General features: G+C 40.6%; 1 protein-coding gene across 1 annotated transcript in view; it reads right to left on the bottom strand.

Moving 5' to 3' along the window:
* The window catches only part of GLG1 (golgi glycoprotein 1), a 160,206-nt gene that overhangs the window by 12,474 nt on the left and 122,300 nt on the right, over window positions 1–25,432 (bottom strand). The window contains exons 6-20 of the mRNA XM_039256432.1: window positions 25,180–25,251; window positions 24,020–24,203; window positions 22,799–23,013; window positions 18,543–18,664; window positions 16,758–16,859; window positions 15,072–15,225; window positions 13,966–14,103; window positions 11,444–11,530; window positions 9,879–9,941; window positions 9,030–9,143; window positions 7,892–7,980; window positions 6,409–6,526; window positions 5,111–5,203; window positions 2,358–2,495; window positions 813–936 (exon numbers count right to left, since the gene is read on the bottom strand). Coding sequence (XP_039112363.1) covers window positions 813–936; window positions 2,358–2,495; window positions 5,111–5,203; window positions 6,409–6,526; window positions 7,892–7,980; window positions 9,030–9,143; window positions 9,879–9,941; window positions 11,444–11,530; window positions 13,966–14,103; window positions 15,072–15,225; window positions 16,758–16,859; window positions 18,543–18,664; window positions 22,799–23,013; window positions 24,020–24,203; window positions 25,180–25,251 — 1,813 coding nt within the window. The remainder of the gene's footprint in view (window positions 1–812; window positions 937–2,357; window positions 2,496–5,110; window positions 5,204–6,408; window positions 6,527–7,891; window positions 7,981–9,029; window positions 9,144–9,878; window positions 9,942–11,443; window positions 11,531–13,965; window positions 14,104–15,071; window positions 15,226–16,757; window positions 16,860–18,542; window positions 18,665–22,798; window positions 23,014–24,019; window positions 24,204–25,179; window positions 25,252–25,432) is intronic.

Raw genomic sequence — 25,432 nt, forward strand, 5'->3', positions numbered from 1 at the left:
TGACGCGGGGCTCGAACCCACGAACTGTGAGATCATGACCTGAGCTGAAGTCGGACGCTTAACCGACTGAGCCACCCAGGTGCCCTATTCTTTATTTTTTGAGAGAGAGAGAGACAGAAGGAGAGGGAGAATATTTTAAGCAGGCTCCACACTCAGCGTGGAGCGCAACACAGGGCTCATCCCAAGACCCTGGGATCATAACCTGAGCTGAAATCAAAAGCTGGATGCTCAAGCCGACTAAGCCACCCAGGAGTCCCAACTGCACTGTTTTTAATCAGCAATATAATTTAATAAAAGGGTAGATGTGGAGACAGAGGCCCCAGGAATTCTACTTTGCAGCAGGTGTGCAGGGTCTGCCGGTACCAGCATTCTTTAGTAGTTCTCTGAAAGGTCAAGCAGCCATCACAAACCTTCCCCTTAACAGATGTTTTGGAAAACACTGAGAAGAGAATACTCGACTCATCTTGCCCACTATGATAGAAGGTCTTGCAACTAAGAGCTGAAATTTCTCTGTTCTAAAAGACATTACCCATATATTCTCATGCCACATGCGTGAAGTTCTGTTAAATCTCTAGACTTTTCAAAAAACTCCAGCCTTGACTTCTTCTGTCTCCTCTTTCCTATGACTTTCATTCTGCTCGTCCAAATACTCTTTGAAGGAAGAATATGTTAATTTTGCTTATTACATCCAGACTCTTCCTTGAAATCCATGGGCAACAAAATATCTGTAGTTTAATTAGGCAAATATATGTCGACTCGGCTCCATTTAAGGCACACTCAGTGGGACCAGAAAAGCCAAGCCATGATGTTACCTGTGTTCTGCGTGATCTGGCGCTTGGTTATCATCTGTTTGCACTTGGGATCCATCAATTCACTGTTCTTATTTTGCTTCAAGCACTGCAACATAGTTTTGGAATCTGCTTCCGGACAGAACCTCTGCAAGAAACGAAGATTTACAAACATAGTTACCCAAATATGGCAATGAACACCGTCTGTATCACTGTTCCATCTACTGGTGAGCTAATGACAAAATCAGCTTGAAGATATCACTTGGTACAAGAGAAAAAGCTATGCCTGAATAAACACCCAGCCTCAACTTTCCCTTTTTCAATTCTGTACTGTATCTTTCACATTTCTTCCTACTACCCTTACTGTTTCCTATTTTGCACAGGATTGATTCTGTACCTGCATGGCTATGTTACATTACATGGCAACTCATGACCTTAAATACTGTTTAAGTACAAACATAACACTGTACTAAGTGGCCAGGTAGCCCTCAAGCCTTATCTACCCAATCTCAATGGGAAACTTAAAAATTACCCACCAACCAATGTGAACAGGAATGTAGGGGAAGGACTGCCTAGTTCATCTTTTAACTATGGGGGCTGTGCGTGCTACCAAACTGTGTGGTAGGGCTGGTCCCTGTACACTTGTTGGTGTGCTTGAAGTCAGAGATCTATTTTGGACTAATAATAAATTCCACCTCTATCTGCTAATTACAGTTTATTGATATCTTAATATAGGTTGCTGACATGGGTTGCTGATTGATTTTTATAAAAGTCATCAAAATCTTACAAAATTCCCTCAGATTAGAGACAGACATTTCAGCTTTTACAAAGAACTCCAATCTACCAGGCCTAGCTAAAGACATTTCTAACTTTCACAACTCTATTTGGTATCTGATAGAGTGAAAAGGGGCATTTTATTTTAAAGCAGTATGTTATTTTTTAAGTAACATTCTATTTTAATAAAGCATTTTGATTTGTTTTATTTTAAAGGTATCAGAACCTTAAATTTAATCTCTTTATACATGTGGATACAACCAAGAACTGGCATCTGGGTTCTCAAGTTAGCCTTGTCGCAGCAAACATTCATTGGAGAAGTATATGAAACAAAAGAACTTGTAGAACAGAAAAACCTTTTGACTGTGGTAGGTGGATGATCGGGACATTTGGTGGTCACTTTCTCAATATACCTACCACTAACCGCACTCAAAGCCAATCTTATATTTACTGGGTATCTATTTACTTGTGCCTTAGGTCAAAGTGAGGTCAGTTAGCTTAGCTCAGTGGTTCTCAAACTTGAGCCTGCATCACAATTAACTGGAAGGCTTGTTAAAGCTGACAGCTCTGCTCCCAGAGTTTCTGATTCAGTAGATAGAGGGTGGGGCCCAAGCATTTATAAGTTCCCAGGGAGTGATGATGCAGCTGGGCTAGGGACCATACCATGAGAACCACTGTTTCCTCTGTATAAAACAAGGGGAGTGGAAAGATTATACAAATTTGCCCCAAAGTTTAAAGAACTACGTTGTTATTTTTACTTACCCTGTGCTTAGCCCCTGGTTTTGGATCCCTTACCTTTATCATCTGCTTGCAGACTCTCATGAGTGTATAGTCTAGTTCTGGGTCCATCATCTCTGTCTCCTGTAGCTTAAAAACTTTCTGGTGGCAACGAGTACTTAGCTGCTTCTTGTTTTCTTTCAGGCATTCAATAATCTAGGGCATAAGAATTATGGTCAAGTTAAGGGATGTATCAGGGATTGATAATCCATGTGTTCTGACTACAGCATTTAGTTTTTAGTGCGTCCCCTCTCTTTCATTCCATTCCTAATTCTGAGGTAAGAGGAATCAGAATTTCCTCACCAAGGAGAATCATCCTTACAGATTTACAGCTTCAAGGCTAACAGTGAACCAGACTGTATAACAATAATGGATAAGTTAGGCAGACTGCACTGGAGGCTAAAGGGAAGGAAACCCACTCAAGATTCACAATAGGTGCCAGGTATATATGAGGCCCAGTTCTTACCTCTGATAAAAATACACGGTCTCACAGGGCAAACTTTTTATCAACAACTACAATAAACAAGACTGACTGACTGACTGACTAACTAACCAAATAAATGGGTGGCTCAGTCAGTTAAGCGTCTGACTCTGGATTTCAGCTTAGGTCATGATCTCATGGTTTGTGGGATCAAACCCTGCATCAGGCTCTACACTGACACTGTGAAGCCTGCTTGGGATTCTCTTCCTCTCTTTCTTTCCCTAACCCCCACCCCACTATTTCTCTCAAAAAATAAATAAACATCTAAAAAAAAAAAAAAAGATGAGGGGCACCTGGGTGGTTCAGTTCATTGGACATCCAACTTTGGCTCTGGTCACGGTCTTACAGCTCTGAGCCTGGAGCCTACTTCGGATTCTGTATCTCCCTCTCTCTCTGCCCCTCCCCTGCCTGCACCCTGTCTCTTGCTCTCTCAAAAATAACTAAACATTTAAAAAAAAAAAAAAAAGAGTGGGTTAACATAAAAGCATAAAGTGCCACATGATGGATTTTAAGACAGTGAATTAAGTATATTCTGAAATCTCCTCTTCCCTACACCAACATTTTAAATATTATATATATAAAAAAAATGAGGGGGGCGCCTGGGTGGCTCAGTCGGTTGGACGTCTGACTTCGGCTCAGGTCATGATCTCACAGTTTGTGGGTTTGAGCTCCACGTTGGGCTCTGAGCTGACAGGCAGCTCGGAGCCTGTTTAGGATTCTGTGTCTCCCTCTCTCTCTGACCCTCCCCTGCTCACACTGTCTGTCTGTCTCTCTCAGAAATAAATAAAACATTAAAAAATTAAAAAAAAAAATGAGGGACATCTGGGTGGCTCAGTTGGTTAAACCTTGACTTTGGCTCAGGTCATGATCTCATAGTTTGTGAGTTCGAGCCCTGCGTCAGGGCTGAACAGCTCAGAGCCTGGAGCCTGCTATGGATTCTGTGTCTTTCTGTCTTTCTCTCTCTCTCAAAAATAAATAAACATTAAAAAATTTTTTTAAATGGTCAAGAAAGGAAGCAGATAGGAATCTTCAAGAACTAGAGCTATAGCATAAAGTCATGAGGCTTCTATGAAATCCTCAAGGAACAATCAAGAATCACCAAATAACTGAGAGGAAAAAGAGAACAATTAAAAATATATATTTAATATCCTTAGAACAATATAGAAAGAAATGGTAAACCAGAATCAAGAATAGATGGTTATGAAAGGAACCAATTACAGATTTTGCAAACAAAAAAATAAAACCCTAACTGGTGGTCTCTCTAAAAACAGAATGGACAGAAGAATACATCTTTAAGCTGGGAGTAGACCTGAGCAATTACCTCGATGAAGTACAAATAACAAAGAAATGGCAAGTATGAAAGAAAAAGTGAAGAGACCTGGAGGACAGATTCAGATGTTCCAACTGTCTAATATGAGTTCCAGAAGGAAAGAATAGCAAGGCAGTATTTGAAAAAAAACAATAATTGAGAAATTTACCCAAACTGAGAAAAACATGAATTCTGAGACTGAAAGAGCCAACCAGGATAAAGAAATTTTTAAAACTCCATCCCTGATTACATGCCAGTGGAATTATGGATCATTAAGGATTAAGAGAAAATTCAGAGTAGATGATCTGCACAGAAACGAGAGTGAGACAGACATCAGCAATAGCAGATACAAGGCGATAACGAAGCCACTATCTCAAAGGCTAAAGCACCAGTGTGGTGCTTTCAGGGCAATGCCCTGAACTAGAAACGTAGCTGAGTCATTGGAAGAACATTAAAAGGGAAAAAAAAAATCACTTGCTTGTACTTCATTCCTGACTAATTCAGGATAGGGCCCAGTTCTGTGTAATAAAGAAACAAAGTTTCCCAGGTGATTCCTATGTAGCTTGTAGTTAAGAACTTCTATGCAGTGGGCAGAGTAAGGGAGTAATCAATTCTGGAAGTACCCAGTGTTAAAAAAGCTAGAGACGAGGAGGCATTTGGAAGATCGTGAAGAGCTTCTTAGGCAGACAAAGTGGGGAAGGACAAGGTAACCTGAAAGAGGGAAGAGAATAAACAGGAGAACAAAAGGAATGCAGGTAAGGAACAAGCAGGGGAGGGACAGAGAGAGAGAGGGAGGGAGAAAGCGAATCCCAAGCAGGCTCCTCACGGCCAGCAGAGAGCACAATGTGGGGCTCAAACTCAGAAACCATGAGATTATGACCTGAGCTGAAATAAAAATTCAGACATTTAACCAAGTGAGCCACCCAGGTGCCCCAAAATGTTATCTTCACATTTTCACAATTAAAAAATAAAAACAGTTACCTGAGCATTGCCATATTGCACAGTGGAACAGTAGTTCTTGATGTCACTCTTGCAAGCTTCATACAGGTCTGGTTCCAGACGGATGTCCTCTGTCTGCATGGGAGGGAGCCAGCATGCAACAGTGAGCTTATTCTAAACTGAAGATGTCAAGCGTCCACATATTCGTGTGTTGACCGATCTTGTCAAGTGACCATAACTTCTACACGGCAAAATAGTAGCAGTGGGGCCGCCACAGTAAAAGAAAAGCTGGGATTTAGTTTCGATTCTGCACTAACTAGCTAGATGGCCTTGGCCTTTCTTTGCAAAACAAAATCCTGTCACCTACCCTGGCCCCTTTGCAGGACTGCTGTGAAATGAAGTAAGATAAGATGATGTGAAAACCACTTCAGAAAATTAAGGCATTACATAAATGTAGACTTCTACTTTTATTATTATTTTATTGAAAGAGCGAGGTCCAAAGCGAGAGACCCAAAGTCTCAATTACAATAGGACATCGAGGAGAGCTCCACCTACACATAATTACCACTGAATCACTCCCTTCCTATGTGAAAATCTGGTAACGCAACTTTTGCAATATTACTGGTGTTTGGTGTTCATTACTAGGTTTTAGTTTTTGTTTAGACTGAAGTGAAATAAGTAGAATTCACAATACGGAAGACACTAAACATTTTTAGCTGTTTAGCTTAACCTCAAACATAAAGAAGTTTCCCATTAGAGCGCACACTGCAGCTGACCTGCCAGTAACTGTTGTGCCTTGTGATCTGTAAGCTCGTCAGGGCACGGCCTTCCCCTGGAGACTGCTGTGGGTCAGGGAGTGGGCACAGATCTCCAGCTGACACAAGCAAATTGAGGGAAGGATCTGGCTACAGGCTGTGGGGGAGAAAGGAGGTCTCTCCTGTTCTACTTTCCTGCCGGAGACAACGTGGAGCAGGAGGCCAGAGCCGCTGCAGGCAGCCATGGCGACGGACAGCAGGCTTACCATGAGGCTGGTACCATGACCAGCAGAGCGAACAGGGAGAGACCCTTGATCCTTGAGGACATTACCAATGCACGGATTGCATCACATAACAATGTGATGCTTGTCCTACAGTGAGCTTCCAGTTATGTGTGGTAAAAATACTTTATCAGTTAGGAAAAGTGAAGCAAGAAGCTGTCACATGTTAAGATTTCAGCACAAGGCTCCAAGTCCTAACATCTTAATAGGGCTAAAATCTTTCAATTTGTCCTCACCCTTCACCCAACTTTCTAGACCCCGCCACCGTGTTTCTGGGACCAGAGGCTGTGCTACGAGGCATTACCATCTCTAGCTCCTCCACCCGCAGCTGCTTGCGGCACTTCAGGGACACCCTGTGTTCCTTGGCTTCCTGTAGAGTGTCATTGCGCACGGTGGTGCTCAGGCAGATCACCACGTCCACCCTGCCAAGGAAAGGAGAAGGCTGAGACTGGCTGGAGCCACATGAGGGCAGAGAGCCAACAGACCTGGGCTGGGGCAGGGGCCACATCAACACTCCAGAATGCATGAACCCCCCTTTACATTTTTGAATGCCTTTTCTAGGAGTCTCATTGTGTTTACAGAATGCTAAAATCAGTAATCTGACTGTATGTCACAAATGTCTGAAGGTGGACTACAATCCTGACAGGCAGGGAGGCCAGAGAGGGGACCCGAGGACAATTCAATGCTTGTTTTGTTAAAAACATGCGACCAGAGAGGAATGCTGCTCTTAACTCTAGACTGTGTCTTTCTTTGATGACCTGTGAAATTCATTCCTGAGAGGTATAGAACCCTGAGCAAAATGGGAACTTGATTTATGAGAGAGATGTGTTCTAGAAACACACCTTTGCAAAGAGTAAGATAGAAGAATTCAGGCAGCCATGCTGTAAAAGCCCATCACTCTCTTCATTAAGATCTAATTCTTTTTTTTAACGTTTATTTTTGAGAGACAGCTAGTGTGAGCAGAGGAGGAGCAGAGAAAGGGAGAATCCCAAGCAGGCTCTGCACTGTCAGCACAGAACCCGATGCAGGGCTTCGACTCATTAACTGTGAGATGATCATGACCTGAGCCAAAATCAAAAGTGAGATGCCTAAACTGACTGAGCCACTCAGGTGCCCTGAGACCAAATTCTTTTTTTTTTTTTTAAAGATTTTTATTAATTTCTAGGAGAGAGAGAGAAAGACAGCGTGAGCAGGGGAGGGTCAGAGACAGAGGGAGTCACAGACTGAAACAGGCTCCAGGCTCTGAGCTGGCAGTCAGCACAGAGCCTGACGCGGGGCTCGAACCCACGAACCGCGAGATCATGACCTAAGCGAAAGTCAGACGCTTAACCGACTAAGCCACCCAGGCGCCCCGCCCTAAGACCAAATTCTTAAATGGATAAAGTTTTTGTTTCCTCACTAGACTTCTAATTCAGTAAAAGCCCCTGTCGCTCTTCTAAAGAGATAACATAATGGAATGATGTTGGAAGTCAGTTAACCTCTTATTCATATCTTAACTTGCTTCTCTAAGTAACAATGTGAATCTGCCTCTTCGTTGGACAGCCTGAAACTGGGAACATTAAAATCGCCCCGTTAGCCTCTAGGCTCTCTGTGTCAGAACTACCACCCCCCGGCCCCACAACCGCCCTGTGGCTGCAGGCAGCTACGAGGATCATGTGGCCACACAACCCAAGTGTGCAGCCATACTACCAAGGGAGTGTGCAGGCCTCCAAAGCTAATCCTACCAGTACACACGACATTCGTACAGAGTTGAGGGAAGCAGAATCAATCAATTAAAAGCTACATACTTCTTTTTTATGTTGGGGCAAAGTTTCAACACATCCTCCTTGCAGGCCATTTTAAACTTGTAAGAAAACCGAAAATCCTTCATCTGCACCTGAAAAAAATGATGAGAAAGAAAATCAGCAGCTCTGTGGCAAGTTCCAGTCGGCAGTGCTGGCTGACTGCACAGAGACCATAGAAGCCTACCTTTCAGGCCCTGTGAAACTTGCCCTCTGTCTCAGACTTGGTCACCTCCCAACCTCCCCATTATTCCCTCTGGTAAGGGTACTCGGGGGGCCCTGCTATTTCAATCGTGCTGCTCCCTCTGCCATGAAGGCTCTTCTCCCAGATCTCCCCTGGTCTGTTCCATCACCTCCTCGGCATTTCTACTCAAACATCTCCATCTCAAGTCCCCTTTCTCCTTCATCCTCTAGCCCTTTTGCAGCTCTGGCCCACCTGAGACTTTGTACTTATTTGTAAACATGTTTTTGTGTCTTTCTCTTACTAGAACACAGAATTGACAAGGGCAGGGTTTGTCTGTTGCCCACTGTCTCCAGTGGCCACGCTAGACCCTCAATATCATTTGGTAAAGGCAGCCATGTAGGCCACAGGCCCTGGGAAGAGGTCACTTTTATACAGATGACAGATTTCATCCTCTTGGGAATTAACTGCTTGCTTTACCAGAAACACTTTCTTTACATGTGTGTAACTGTGAAGAGTACAGTTTAACCTTATTGGACGCCAGACCTGGGTAGTATGATTTAAAAGAAAAAAAAGGCTTAAAAGTCCAGGATATTGATACACATTTGGGCTGCTGAACTGAACAGTGACAGAACAGCAGATCCCACTCATACTTGCTGTGCAAGCAAAGGCTAACATATCTTACGAAAAGCAAGCAATGTGACTCATCTCTATTCCTACCGGACCGTCTGTTCCCCTAAGGGTACAGACTCTATCTTTAGCGCTGCATTCCCAGAGCCTACCATCGTGCCTGGCCATAGTGGAAAAGACCATATTTTTTGAGAACCACAGGGACATTTACTTGAAAAAAGAAAAAAAAAAAAAGATTTTTCACGGGAGAGGTACTTTGATGCTCTGGAAAAGAAAGGAATTCAGAGCCATCCAAGCAGCCAAGACAGTTAGAATTTGCTTGGTGCTACTCACCAGCTGGAAGTGGGTAACTCCAATGGCGCACTTCTCATTCATATCCTTCTGGTGTTTGTTCTGAATCAGACACTCCATCAGGTCCCCAGAGTCTATCTGGTTATCTGCCACATCCTGGGGAAGGCAGTGCACACTTAACATTTCATTTCTAACAATTAATGAACAAATTGTGCACCCTAGTTCATAAAAAAATGGAAAACGAGACTGATTCTAGAGGCTTCACCAACAAGATACTTCATAAATTATACCAGATAAGCCCAAGAAATTACAAGGGATAAACATTCAGTATTTGCACAGCAAGTTGCAAGAAGCTCCAACGAGAGCATGTACTGTGTGGGACTTTTACTCCTTCCCCTACATGATGCCAGCAGCTGGCTTTCAGCATCACATCCAACACTGCCTCCTGGTTTGAGATCCTTACGGTTCTTGTAGGGTTTCACCCCTACAATTTAACTAGTTCACTAAGTGAATAAAGTAATAAAATAACAGAATTAATTTAATTTACAAGAAGACAGTTGGGAGGGACAGCTACTATTAATGCTAACAAACCCCAGGCTGCTGTACTGGTGGCAACACAGTGATGCTCAGAAGGGCCTCTCCCGTCCCCTGTAAAGGGCGTTTCCACAACTGATGCTAAGCGTATACCAGGGCCACCTACCAAGGATAATCAAATAAGGTTTCCCAGGATGGTGGCACCCTTCTCTTAATTTTGTTTACATTTTCAAGTTTAACTTGTCAATGTGATGATCATTCAGAAGTAATATGTGCTGAAGACAGAGGTTAGTGCAATGCACAAAGTCCCAGTGAATTTGGTTTTATTTCGAGTCCATTTCTCCAGACATTACTTACATGGCAAAAATTCTGAATTATGGGCTCACAGGCTCTCATCAGCAAGGCTTCTATTTGAATATCCTGTAAGAGATTAAACATATTTATAATTCTGCTTTAGAAAGAGCCAGTAGTGGAGGGGCACCTGGTTGGTTAAGTGTCTGACTTCAGCTCAGGTCATGATCTACGGCTTATGAGCTCGAGCCCCACATTGGGCTCTGTGCTGACAGCTCAGAGCCTGGAGCCTGTCTTCAGATTCTGTGTCTCCCTCTTTTTCTGTCCCTCTCATGCTCGTGTTCTCTCTCTCTCTCTCAAAAGTAAATGAAACATAAAATAGAAAACAAAAAGAGCCAGTAGTGTGAAGAGGGGCAGGTTTGTGTTTCTAGCTCAGTAGCAACTGATGGGCAAATAATCTAAGATGTCCATTTGGAAGCTAGTCTAGTCTTTAGGCTAGAAAGCCCCAGCACAGAGAGAATTGCTCCTCCATTATATTCTGAATGGCAGTTTTTCTAGAGGCAGATACCCCTTGGGCCTGAGCAAAAGAGAAGGCAGAATTAAGAACAGTGCAATGAAAAAACATTTAACAGTAATACTAGAGTTTAGCCTTTGGAGTTTTTCCAAATGGCTAAGCAGTTCAAAATGAAAATGCGGGTAACTGACATCTATCTTTAGTTTATAAGCTCCTAAAAGAGACGACAAACCACTGCCTCTGGGGAACATACACAAATGCCTATCAGCAGACAGCAACCTCTGTGCGGCACTAGCTGCCAAAATAATATCTTCCTTTAAAAGAGTGACACACCCCAGAATGTCCTCCTAAGCCCACAAGGACAATGAGAACGAGAGAAGGGAGATGACAGAAGATGAAAGTAATATACTTCTGAAAAATAGAAAGCAAAAAAAAAAAAAAGACTAGCTGAGCAAGGTAATTGTACGTATTGCCACTTTTGACAACTCAAACAGTTCTCAAAGGCTTATGATAAAAAAAAAAAGCAATTCCCTATTTCCCTGATTTCTGCCCCCACAAGACAATTTTAACATTTTTACCTGCTCCTTCCCCAGTAATGCGGTCTGTATTTCTAAATAATATGTCTTGCTTATGCGACTTTCTAATTTCTTTTTTAATATTTTAGTGAGTTTCAGGATGAAACGGATAAACACGTGTATTCAATCTTCCACATTTAAGTGGAAGTCCCAGCCTTTTATTTTCTTTTTGATGACACAAACATGACCAGATGGCCTAACTGAAAGAGCTAAGATAAGAGAACAGGAACAGGACTGCTCGGACTGGTCTTGCACGTGAGCAAGAGATCTGAAGCACAGTAGCGAGCTTTTCTTAAAGGCGAGGGAAAAGATTGGTCTAATCACCGTGATAATTCTAATTTATGAAGAAAACCAAAGGGCTAAATGTATGGAGTGTTTCCCTGGAGAAATGAGGAGAGGGGTTTAGGAAGCAACACAAAGTACTTCTCTGTAAAGCCAGCAGAGAGAAGTGATACTCTCGGGGCTGAGAAATAGCAAGCCTGAGAAAAGAGGACAAGCTGCTGACGGGGCTGCCCACGGTCTACAAGCTGCAAGCCGCTTACCTCAGACTCTAACTCGGTGAGGTTGCCAACTATGTCTCGGCACTCCACAGCCAGGTCGTCAAGGTGGTCCTGGAGACACTCTAGCTCCTGCAGGTAAGAAAGCAATCCCTTGGGGCACCTGCGTGGCTCAGTCGGTTAAGGGTCCGACTTCGGCTCAGGTCATGATCTCATGGTTCGTGGGTTTGAGACCCATGTCAGGCTCTGTGCTGACAGCTCAGAGCCTGGAGCCTGCTTCAGATTCTGTGTCTCCCTTTCTCTCTGACCCTCCCCTGCTCACACAGTCTCTCTCTCTCTCAGAAATAAATTTAAAAAAACATTAAAAAAAAAAAAAAAGCAATCCCTTGGCATCTGTCAATTATATAAATGAACAAGGGAAGCTGAGAGAACAGGGTCTACTTCCTTTTCAGTGGTCCTCCTTATTTTTTCTTTTAAAAACTATTTCACTGAACAGAACATTAAAGTTTGAGTCCCCAAACTGGGACTGCTGAAAGATTAAGTACTTGATGTAAAAGGGTGGTTAAGAGGGTTACAAGGCGCTACAATAGCCATGCAAATTCTCCAGAAGGCCCAATCAATAAATCCAACAATAATCAATGTTTAGACGTCCTCAGAGTCTAAAAATTTTATCAGCCCTTTATTTCACTCTATAAACAACCTGCCACTCAACTTTAACCTATGTTTTGATAATCTTTGCTCCCATTTTAAATCTGCGTACCAATAATAATCAATGAACAACAGATTTACAATTTAAGACATGGAATATTTTAATATTCTTCATAAGCAGAGTAGGCTGGGACCCAGGATCAAAAACACAGCATAGAACTTATAGCTCCTGCAAGTCAAATCTGGGATTCTAACCCTGACCCACGTGGAAAGATCCTGAGGAAAACTGGAAAACAAGTGAACACATCAGGTTTTGGACATCTAAACGCTAACTTGTCTGGGCTTTGGAAACTCACCTGGAGTGACCTGGTGGTATCATTCCATGACTATTCCCTTTAGAAACATAGAGGTTTTAAGTAGAAGAGAAGCTCACTTTCCCAAAGAATATCAACAGCTATTTCTCAGCAAACAGCTCTATTAAAGGATCAAGTTTAACTTACTATTCTGCAAGAGTCTCTGTTCTGGAATTAGAGTAGGAAGGGATGAGCAGGTGTGCAGGAATTATACAATGGCCAGAAAGGGAGGAAAGTCCTTAAAGGCAAATGCATAAAACTTTTGGAGTAAGATAAATGGCTAATGGAGAAATCCGAGTCACGGAATCCTTTCCTGAGTTGAGCTTCACAGTAATGGACTGCCACACAGCATAGCTTTTTCATTTACTTCAGAAACTGTTTTCTGGGATTCCATGTAACTATATCTTTTGTTTCGTTAGACAGAGGCAGCAGAAAGCTGAACTGCAGGTGTTTTCTAACATCAAATTTGACAAAACTGCAGCAGGCCCAGGAGGTAGCCTGCTGCAAATGGTATTCCCAGGGCCAGCAGATCTGAATAGTGAGCCATGTTCTTTCTTAAACATACCCAATTCCTGCACGGGTGAGTTTTTAATAGTTTAATCCCAGAGGATGTTCTGGAGTAGTAAAAATGGAACCTGGAAACCTGAGTTCACATTTTGTTCTAGTATTACTGGAGCTTTAAACAAGTACTTATTCCTCACTGCTTGGTTTCCCTGCCTTAAGACAGAGGACATGCTACCTTCTAACTTAATTTGCTAGAATACAGTAATGTAGCTTTTCTATTTTTTTAAATGAGGCACAAAATCTCTGGGAACCATTCATAGCATGCATGTAATTCTGGGGGCTGCTGCTTCTCCACGCTTTCCTGTACGGAGAGGTTATGACACAGTGGACCAGATGTCTGGCTAGAATTACACCTGAGTATTAGGAAAGGAAGTCAATACACTTCACTTTTCTGAGTCTCAATTCTGTCAATTACTAAATGGGAAAAATAATTCCCATTCCTACATATCTTATAGGACTACTGGAGGGTATGCACACTATTCGTGTATGTCAGTATTTAATTGTTTATATTTATACACTGCCTTCCCTCAAATGGACTTAAAGTGCCTTATAAAAGTGAGAAGAAAAAAAAGGCAACATAAATAAATTTAGAATAGGTTAAAAAATAGGAAGAAAAAGAAAATATGGTAAAGAAAGGGAGATAGAGCTAGCAGCAAGCTTGGTACAAAAAAACCTACCACAAAATCTCATATACTTGCTAGAGGCAGGCCATTATCTTTGGCTCCAGGTTTTTTTAAGAGGCAACACAAAGAGAGAAAATGATCAATTACAAAATAAAATAATCATAATATAAAAACAACCAACTGCTTAGGAAAAGTATTATTATTCCTCATATAGAGACAAAAGAGAAAAATTTCCTTAGGATTTCTTATGAAGAAGACATTGAATAATGTAACAAAAATAAAGACTGTATTTTATGGTGTCTGTACTCTACATACAATGTTAGTCATGAATATCATTATTATTACTACTATAAGATAAATAGGTGGCTATGTGAGCTACCTGTCCAGTCTCTGTTTTTTCACTGCACCATTTTCCCAGATCAATCAGGCATTTATCCTGGAGGCCAGGATCCAGCTTAACATCCATGGCACGCTGGTGTAGGATCCTTTGGACTTCTGCTCGGCACTCTCGTGAAAGCTATGTGAGAAAGAACAAGCAAAATACTTTAAAAGTACCAGAACCAGGGTTGCCTGGTTGGTGGAGCGTCTGACTTCAGCTTGAGTCATGATCTCAAGGTTCATGAGTCTGAGACCCACAGCGGGCTTGATGTCAGTGCAGAGCCTGCTTGGGATCCTCTCTCCCTTGCTCTCTGCCCCTCCCCTGCTCACACTTGCTCTCTCTTGCTCAAAAATAAAATAAACATTAAAAAAAAAAGTACCAGAACCAAACTAAAAAGGCACTAGATAAAGGAAATCTGTTGCCAGAAAACTAACAAATAACATTATAGTTGTTTATATAAAAATTTACACCTCAAATCTCTTCTAGAACAAGGATTAAATTTTCTAGGAGGCTTCTAAAAGCCTCTGTCTCTATGAATGAGATTATACATTCAAGATTTTCTAATACACTATATGAAACAACATCTTTTTCTCAAAATACTCTGACAAAAAGTGATCTGGATTTGTTCAGGTTAGGTTAGAGTTTTTTTGTTTAGCGAAACTAATCTTGCTACTACTCTATGAATGCAGAGTAGAATGTGGGCTCTAGTTCAGAAAAAGACACACACTTACATCAGGAAACACTAAGTTCAAATTTACCTAAACTCACAACAAGCCTAAAAATCATTTGTATCCTGGTTAAGAGCTTCTAATGGAACTTCAAAGCTAAATACAGTTAGGGTCATTTAGATTTTGGTAATTTAAAGAAAAAACTGGAAATTTACCCTCACTTACTTTGTTGAAAAGATAAAATCAGATGGAAAGAAGCCAGTGAAGCAACTCTATGTATAGTTACTGAATGAAGGAAGTTTCTAGGAGTGCAGTAACCCCTCCCTGCCAGACTACTAATAAACAAAATTTCCTGTAATGACAGAAGTCAGAACAATACAACAAACTAATTACAAAACAAATGGCGGATAGGAAATGAAGTCGGTATTGAGTGCATACCCTCCTGCCCTGTTCCTCAGTGCGGTAGGCATGTCTATATAAGCAGGAGAAGACAGCTCCGGGAGGCATAAGTTCACTGGTTTCATTCCAACCGTGGGTGTGGCAAAGACGAGATGCATCTCCCTGGCACTTGCGGTATAAGACAGGGTCCAGCCTGTAAGGTTAAAAGATATTCCTGAATTTTCTTCTTCAGGAACACACAGTGGTCATTCTGTAGCAGAAGTTCTACCTCAAAGAGGCCAAGACGGCCGTGTAAGATGCGCAACATTACAACAGCACACTCAGCACTAACATGCTCAGGCTGAAATGAGAAAATAAGATCTGTAGCTACCACCAGGCGATTCACAACTTTTCACTCAATACTTTTTTTCTAAGCGTGAATGAAATTCAGTCCTATCTGATATACTAGATTCAATAAGATGAGGAAATGGCAAGATAAACAGAATCCTGCACTTGACTTCCTTCCCAGTAAAACTGTTACTCTTCTTTCTCCCAGGCATGCAAAGGCAGTTATATTTTTAGTTTATCTGAATATGCTTATCAACTTAAAAAACTTGACATTTAACTTTGACTCTGGAGACCATGGGTTAAGGCAATGAGCCTGCTGCTTCTCCAAATTAGACCAATGGATGCTTAATTCCGTCCATATCATAATGTTAACTTTGGGGGAGAACTAGTGAATGGGAGGAGAAAAGCTGATACTTAATGAGTAGCTTTTAGGCCTGCAAAGCATTTTTTGATCATGGGTGAAGGAGTTACAGAAGAGGAAAAAACAGAATTTTGATTAAGGTAGTAAACTCAATAAACAAAGTTTAGACTCTGAGTCAAAACTCAGGTTTAGGTGGACTGAAAAGTACAGAGAAATTCCCACATACTTTTCTGTAGTCCTTTCCAGAGCTAATTTGAGGGAACAAATAAAAATAGAATCTTCTGAATAATCACTTTCCAGTAAAGTATGTGGATGATGTATTCAGTTACCAGAAAGAGTTAATGACCAAACTACAGTGACTGAGATAACCGAGTCAGGAAGGAGCTGAGCCCGGGTGCAGCAGGAACAGCCAGCTCCCCAAGCGGTCAGGTGCTGGCTGCTCTGGTGGAAGGGAAAGTGAGCCATAAAAAGAGGACACTGAAGCCAGTACATTACAGTAATTCTGACTGTAACACAGATCCCCTCTATTTCGTCCCCTACTCCTCCTTTCTTGGCTAGCAGGATGAGAAGAGAATTAGAGAATCAAGCTGTCACTTATTGATAAGAGCCTCTTAAGATAGAAAATTCAATAACTTTGAATAGGTAAAGAAATAAAAGCAAATTCCCATATCCAGTGCAAATCAATAAAAATTAAAATGCACTATTATCTTCTTGGAAATGTATCTGAAGATGCTTCTGCTGCCCCACAGATGCCCAAGTCCTTTCAGGATAGATGTTTGTGGTATCAGAAATATTTGACTCTGACTTCCAAAGTAGTAATGAATGGGGACACACAGGGACAGACCTGCAGGGCTGCCTCAGCTCTGAGATACTATTCTGAAAGCAAGAAAGGTTTCTCAGTGGAAAGGAGTGTGTCAGCTGTCCCAGAACTTGACAAAAACATATACCTACTGGTTATTTCAAATAATACAAAAGATACTGACTACACAAGAGAACACGCTGAGGCTTACACTTGACTCTGGCTTCCAAATACTCACTTCCAATCTCGGGAGATGAAATACTGAAGCTCCAATAGACGATGCTCACAATCTTCCACCATTTTCTCTGTGTATAAGTGCTCCATCAGACACGAGAGGATCCTGGGCATTAAACAGGGATGAAATTGTAACAACAGGTTTGGAACTCTCACATCAGTATTTCCTTGGTCTGTAGAAAAAGCCATTGAGCTATTTTTGAGGGCAATCAGGGATTTACTTTTCTGAGAATTAATTCAAATTAAATCAGTCTGACAATGATTATGCCTTCTAACTTCAGGGCCACTTAGCACTAAGGACTCAACTTACATAAGATCTGTGTGCAGCTGCTTTATTTTTAACTGTTTATTATGAAAATTCTCCAACACACATAAAAGAATCAAACAATAGCCACCTTCCCTCCCCATAGCTTTATCAAAGTATGGCTACATTTGTTTTAATTCTACACCCACCCCCTTGCTGGTATTTTGAAGCAAATCCTAGATACCATATCATTTTGTTCATAAATACTTCAGCATGTTTCTCTATGAGAACATATTACTGTAACCCACCAAAAGAAATTAATTTTTAAAATCCTGAGTGTCATGTAATATCCTGTTAGTTTTCAAATTTTTTCCTATAATAAAGGATAATTGGGAAAAGGATAATTGGGAAAAGGCTATAATATAAATAGCCTTTTTATATGTTCATTCAAACCAGGACCCAGAAAAGGTCCATACATTCCATTTAATTGATAGTATCTTCAAATGATTTTTAGCTGTAGTGGTTCTCTCCTTCCCTCCAGCTCCTCTGACCACTTGTGATCAATGCAATTATTTTTATATTGGTAAATATTCTTAGTCTTCACTCTGTCTATCTCCTCCAAATGCATAAAAAGCTTTAAAGAAGAATACCTTTTTTTTAATACCCTGCTACAGCACGAACAGCAGGAGTGTATGACAAACATGGCCTGCACTCATTTTATTGTTGATTATTGCCCGTTGTGGGCTATGGAGATTTCTGTGGAATGGGAAACCTAGCCTTTACTTGCAACCTAGTTTTAAAAGTGGTCTGTGCGGGGCGCCTGGGTGGCTTAGTCGGTTAAGCGTCCGACTTTCGCTTAGGTCATGATCTCGCGGGTCGTGGGTTCAAGCCCCGCATTGGGCTCTGTGCTGACAGCCAGCTTAGAGCCTGGAGCCTGTTTCAGAGTCTGTATCTCCCTCTCTCTCTGACCCTCCCCTGCTCACGCTGTCTCTCTCTCTCCTAGAAATAAAATAAAAAATATTAAAAAATAAATAAATAAATAAAAGTGGTCTGTGCATCATATGGAGTAAAACTACTACATGACATTCAAGTACTTTAGCATTTTATAGCTTTCCTAAATCTTGGATGTAACTTCAGAGTTCATTTTGTTCATGATTATATCCTCCAACTACAGCAGTTTTTAATTTCAATTATAATTAATTTCTAATAATTATCAAGTAGTCAATGTATACAATGAGTCAACATACAAATAGGATGACAATACAGAGACAAAGTAATGTGTCACTTTATCCTGAGTGTTTCTCTCTCGTTTTCATTTGACCATTAAACAGAATTACTCAGCAACCTAATGTACAGGCCCATACACGGTCAGTTACAGTCAATGAACATCAGCACAATGATAATGGATAGGCAGAGCCGAGGGCTCAATTTCAATACTAGTTCTATCAAAAGTTGGTATGTGTTTCTGTTTAGAGGGAATGTTCCCAATGCTACACCACCAAATAAAATAGAATATGAATAAATACCACAAATAAGATAACCTACATTGGGTCTCCAGATCTTATGTGCTTGCAGGCCGTCTGTATAACAGACTCACAAGCTTCATTGAGAGCTCTATCAATGCGGTAATCTGCACCAGGGTCAGTCTCCTGAATCAGTGTTTGCAGCTGGATTAAAAAAAAAAAATTAAGAAAGAGGAACATCACTTACACATCAGGGAAGAGCAATGTCATCTCTTCAAACAGTTACTCGGTCTGGTATATCTCAATGTACTTTTAATAAGTTTAATGATTAACAATTAACAATTGTCACTGGCCAAGCTCAAGAGCTCCTGCCAAATATGTTCCAACTGGTTTCTCTATATTGAGCTTAAGTTTTCTGTTTTAGCCACTGTGGGGATTGCTTGCCCACCTGTCTGGACCATCTCTGAGCATTTGCAAAACAAAAGGCCTTTACAATATAAAGGCTGCCTTTTCCCTCATATCTGCCTACTTGTTAATCAGATTTCTAAACCGGAGAATCACAGCCAAGCCAGAATTGAGTGGACAAAGGTAAAGAGAAGACATTTCCAGTCAGATACCTAATTTGGTCATAAGAATCTAGAATTTGGATTTTGCTGCCAATACACTGGCATTAAAACAAGCATTCTCCTCCATGTTATTAAGAACAAATGTGACATTTCATGTAACTTCAAAGAAATATCAATTAAAAAAAGAAAAACCAGAATGCAATACTTATAATTCCCTTATTTCCTCAATTATCTTTTATACAACCAAGAGATAAAGCAAAGCTTGTTCATTTTATGTATCCAGAAAAATACTTGTCATTATGCAGCTGAAAATGAGAGTATTTTCTTTAACATTTATTTTTGCCTGGTCCATCTTTTGTCATAGAAAAAAGTGAGAGCATGAGAAGATGGGCCTCTAATTCCTTTTTCTGGTCTTTGAGGGAAACCAGCTGGGGCACAGAGGAAAGAGCTCTAAATTAGGGATCAGAAAACCTGAGTTCTATTAATAGCTCTGGCTCTGCCAGACACCAACTTTGAGAACATGGGCATGATTAACCTCTAGCTGCAGTTTCTTGAACTGAAGAGGAATTACAAGAAAGAGTAATATACAGGAGAAAGGTGTATAAACTGCAAAGCATTTTACATATGTAAAAGATCATTATTAGTACAGATGGATAGCAGATGGTGTTTTGGGGTGGAAATCTTAAATAACAGAAAGCAAATTTGAAAACTATAATCCTTCTGGCTTGGGTTCCTTATTTTCCAAGTTAAAGCACTGGAGTCCTTTTTGTGTCACAGACGTAGGCTCTGGAGGAGAGCCTTCTCTGATCCTCATGCATGTGACCTACAATTCCACAGGGGCTCATACTTAAGCACTGACCCCATCACACATTGATCAGAGAATATAGGTCAAAAGGAAATGAAGAAAGAAAATCCCAATTCTGTCTATCCTAAAAAGCCAACGATCAAGATGAGAGAAATATAAAAGATTTCTGGGGGCCTGGGTGTCTTAGTGGTTGAACATCCTATTGGCTCAGGTCATGATCGTGTGGTTTGTGAGTTCAAGCCCTGCTTCAGGTTCTCTGCTGTCAGCAAGGTGCCCACTCTGGATCCTCTGTCTCCCTTTCTCTCTACCCCTCCCCTGTTTGTGCTCTCTTTCTCTCAAAAATACATATTTGAAAAGTATTTAGAAAAAAGAAAATAAAAGATTTCCAATATTCTGGAACGGAAGTTATTTATACCAATTTTTGGTGGCAATTTGGAGAAGCTACAAAATGCTGTGGTTAGCTGATAGGAAGATTATCATCAATTTTAGTAACAATGTTTGCTGACAAAGACCAAATAATTTACATCTTTTGCTATTTGTGGAGAGATCACGAAGTCAAAGCATCGCCAAGCAGAGAACAGGGAAAATTAGTGGTCAACCACACAGATAGGCATGTAGGTTTACTGTATCAAGGAAAAGAACTTTGTTTTCTTTTTCTTTTTTTTTAAATGTTGATTTATTTCTCTAGAGAGAGAGAGAGCAGGAGAGGGGCAGAGAGAGAAAGAGGGAGAGAAGGAATCCCAAGGAGGCTCCATCCTGTCAGTGCAGAGCCCGATGTGGGGCTCAGTCTCAAGAACCGTGAGATCATGACCTGAGCCAAAACCAAGAGTGGGATGTTTAACTGTTGAGCCATCCAGGTGTCCCAGAACCCAAAAAAACCCAAAACCCAACACCCCCCCCCAAAAAAATAAGCAAACCCAGAAAGATACTTACTCAAAATAAATTATTTCAAAACATTCTCCCACCTGATGGAGGATGGATCATGTCACAGGAGAGTGAGAAAAATAATCTCCCTTTGGACCATCTACACCTTCAATATTTGTGAACAAAGACTAAAAACCATGGGTCCATAATAACCAGAATAAAGTGTCTTTTTCCCACCCAGCTACACCAAATGTGGGGAAAACCACGTATCTCCCTATTTGAGACTAAATCTAGGCTTAAAACACACTTTTTTCTAGACAAAAAGGATGAGACAAGAGGTCCTTATTTACCTTCCAAGTTGAGACACTAATTCTTTTTAACAAGCTAAATTTCTTTAAAAAAATTTTTTTTTTTAAATGTTGATTTGAGAGAGAGAGAAAGAGAGAGCACAAGCGGGGAAGGGGCAGAGAGAGAGGGAGATACAGATTCTGAGGCAGGCTCTAGGCTCTGAGCTATCAGAACAGAGCCCGATGCAGGGCTTGAACCCATGAACCATGAGTCATGACCTGAGCTGAAGTGGGACACTTAGCCGACTGAGTCACCCAGCCGCCCCTTAAAAGCTTAATTTCAAAAAGCCCTGGAGGAAGTTGCTATAAAATTAAGTTTAACCAATTTCTTTTCTTTTTTGTACACCTTGATACAAGTGTAGCCTCAGTAAAGAGAGAGGTTTTTCCTATCAACTCCCCTCCCCTTTTTACGTGCTGCATTAAGGATGAGCTTCAAATATAGATGTCTTGATTCATTCTTGGTCTGAGGCCCAGGCACACATACTGTCACAGAGGTTTCGTAGGACAATCACCAGCAAAGATTATTCCTGAAGAACCACACTGTTCCAACTAAAACCACAGTAGATTCCAGAAACCTTCCTTCTAGTTGGGTCCAATATTCTGGAGAAGAGGCTGTATTTGTCTCTTTTTTCCACCAATGGATGTATAATTTACCTACTCTGGGTCAGGGTAATAGAAGCTAAGATGAAGTTTTAATCCATATCAAAATCCTATGGAAATTTTGTGTTTCAGATTGTAAAATTCTGGTTTTCTGTAATACTCATTTTTAAATAAAACTGTCAATAACAAAAGACCAACTAAATTGTGGTTTTCTAAAGTTTCACTGAGAAAAGAGCCTCAACTCCCTAATTCAGGATACAAAGCTAAATGGTATCTTTTGTGCATCCTAAGGGATGTATGGGGTACACTGTACAGGGTACCACTGCATTTGGTACTGAGAATTGTTCAAAGACTCCTATTTAGTAAGAAGTAATAAATGTGGACAATGGTAATGAAACAGATGTACTGCATCGATAGTATTTTGTTAACTTTATATTATGCCTCTCACCAGTAGTTATTCAACTGTTCATGAATCCTAGATCAAGAATAACTTTATCTTTAAAAATGGAGGGGAAAAAGGAATAACTTTATCTTCCCAAGAAGTGCAGTAATTTTTTCCAAATATCTTTATAGAACTGACTGTAGAGTTTGGAGCAAGAGAAAGAAAGACCTTCCATGCACAGTAGCCCTAGTGTAACAAGAAGATGGTGTGATTTTGAAAATGACATGCTCTCTTGCTCCTTCAGGCCAGGAATTAATGGTATGCTGCACATCAATAATAAAAAGAAACTCTTAGAAAATTTCAATTCCTTTCAGCTCTTTTTCAGCCCCAACTCAATCAAACCTGTAGAGACAGGCAGACTGTCTTTTGGTGCAGGATGTTTTCTAATTTACCAGAACCTGGTTTGCCTTGGTTCCAAGTTTAGAAATTCCATCTAGCAAGTTACTTCTTTAAAAACTCCAGCAAACAATGCATTTTACCTATTTAAGTATATAGCTCATTTACTGCTTATAAAATCAAACTTTTGCTCTGCAGCAAATTCCATGTTCTTATTAAGATATGCTTGAACAATATTCTGTGTCTGGTTCTTAGTACCCAGTGTTCACTGTGATGCCAGAAATGATCTAGATAAAGGTAGCTGGGACAGAATCAGGAGGAGGCTCCTCAGCTGATAAAATGGAACATTCCAGGTGGCAGTAGAAAATTTTTCCTTACCGCTTGCTGGCAGTTCATTCCAAGGTTTCCTTTTTCCCCACGAACTACTTTCATTAGACAATGCAGAGTTCGCCCTTTTCGATGTAATCCAGAGCAGTGGTGTTCGATCTCCCCCCGACAGCTCAGGATGATCTCAGGGCTCAAAGAAAAGTCTTCCATCAACATGCGCCGGTAATCTAACATCTCCCCCTGGCACTCACTGCTCACTTGTCGTCCTAAGTTAGAATTTAAGTCATGACATTATGGACGGTGTGCATTACAATCAGATATCACCACACATAAAAGTAATGTTTTCTTCTAGAATATAATATACCAGTTATGGTATTATCTAGACTGAAAAGCTTAGGATATAACAAGAACTTTATCAGCATGAAATGAGTTTAAGACTTCAGAGACTAGGGTTTATCTTGACAGTATTCTGCTTTATATAGATTTTATACTACTAAACTAATAGTGCAAATACTGTGCCAGTGTAAGTCTTATTTTTTTTATAAAAAAATTTTTTTAATCTTTATTTCCTTTTGAAGGAGACAGAGACAGAGTGCAAGCCAGGGTAGGGCAGAGAGAGAGGGAGACACAGAATCCGAAGCAGGCTCCAGGCTCTGAGCTGTCAGCACAGAGCCCAATGCAGGGCTCGAACCCACAAACTGTGAGATCATGACCAAAGTCGGATGCTTAACTGACTGAGCCACCCAGGCGCTCCATGGAAGTCTTATTAAAAGATAACTATTGGGGGGTGTTTGGGGTAGCTCATTTGGTTAAGTGGTCATGATCTTGCGGTCTGTGGGTTTGGGCCCTGCGTTGGGCTCTGTGCTGATAGCTCAGAGCCTGGAGCCTCTTTCAGATTCTGTGTCTCCCTCTCTCTCTGCCCCTCCCCAGCTTGTGCTCTGTCTCTGTCTCAAAAATAAATAAATTTTTAAAAAAATTAAAAAAAAAAAGATAAGTATTGGGAGAACAATGAAAGCTAGGAACAATCCCTACTAGCACGAAGTTAAAACTTGTGGAAAAGATTACACTTCAAATATTCACTACAGCCTCGTCAGCCCCCTTCGTTGAGCTAAAAAATGCCAACTAGGAAATCTTAAGAAAGGATCCTGAGTCACAAGGCACAGGTGCACTGAGAAGAGCAAATACAGGAGGAAATTAACATTTATAGGCACAAGAGACTTTAGAATGTGAATCCAAAAGGAATAAAAAGGAGAAAAAGAAATTAATTCTTACCTCTATGCACAGCTGACTCCAGACACATAAGAAGGTAGGAAAGCCTGGCTTCCCGAGACCTAGGAAGGTTTTCCACATTACATCGGTATTTCTTCAAGTCACTCTTACAGGATTTGGCCAACGAATAACTGACTTTATAATCCTGGGCAATCAGCTTTTGGCGGGTCGTTAGTGCTTCTCGACACTGAATAAAGAGTGCAGTAAAGAGTAAGATCATTCAGGTGGTTCAGCTGCTCACACATACAAGCAGAGGCTCATGGCCAAGGATATGTCAACAACTACAGTTGTTACTAAAATGCCTCGCTTCAAGTTTGGTTTAAATTGAACACAAGTAAAAAAAATAAAATAAAATAAAATAAATAAATAAATAAATAAAATAAATAAAATAAATTGAACACAAGTGTGCTGGGGTAAGAGGTAGGGGTAAATGGATGGGGAAGCTTGGAATTCTACAGTAAATTACTGATTGTTGCTGCAATAGTACCTGAACATATAGTTGGTAGATTCGAATGCATTAACTTGACAAATTACTCTTTTCCTCTTCAACAATATCCCTAAATTTCACAAGAATCAAAGTGGCAACTGACAGAACACCCTGTAAGTTACATTCTATGCTTTTAAAATATAATTATTCAATAGTAAACTATATAAGTAACTGAAATGAAACACTTCTTCGGCTGTATATGAAAGTAAATGGCAGGAAAACAAAACCAAGAATAATTATTATTTTCTTTTAAGTTATAAAAGATCCTTGCATTTATCCAGGGACAGAGGACTAATGGTAATGAGAATGCTTAATGAGACAGCTGCTGAAAAATTAAATTGCTAATTGCCTGTAAAGCACACTGGTTTGGTTAGCCTAAACTTCCTGAGTATGTGAGGGTGACTTCAATATAACTGTGATACAAAATTCTCCAACTTTACTCCCAAAATTGATTCTCAATTGGCTTACCAATGTCTAGATATCACAAACCTTCATTTTCTGGGCTTAAGCAAAATACGTTTTGGTTCTCTACTGAAAGTCAAGTGTCTCGCTTCTGGAAAGGGTAAGCTTTATCATTTATATCCTGGTATGAGTTTCTAAGAATATTATTTGAGAGGATTTGAGAAAACTTTTAAGAAATGAATAGAATACTGGTTTATTTCAAAGTAATACTTACCTTCTCACTCATGGATTCTTCAAACTTATGATTAAAAAGGCATTTGTACACTCTGCCTTCACCAGCTTGCGTCTGTAAGACGGAACACACACATGATGATGAGGATGACAACAACCAGCTGAGTAGCTATGCTGGGCACTATCCACAATCTTACACAGAACCTCCTGTTAAACTATTATAATGGTGAATACCTCTGAACAATGGCTCAGCCATTTAAAACATTCAGTGGCCTTTGGAAGAAAATGGTGATTGC

The sequence above is a fragment of the Hyaena hyaena genome, unplaced genomic scaffold (assembly GCF_003009895.1).
Source record: "Hyaena hyaena isolate Hyena2069 unplaced genomic scaffold, ASM300989v1 scaffold_584, whole genome shotgun sequence".
Taxonomy (NCBI): Eukaryota; Metazoa; Chordata; class Mammalia; order Carnivora; family Hyaenidae; genus Hyaena; species Hyaena hyaena.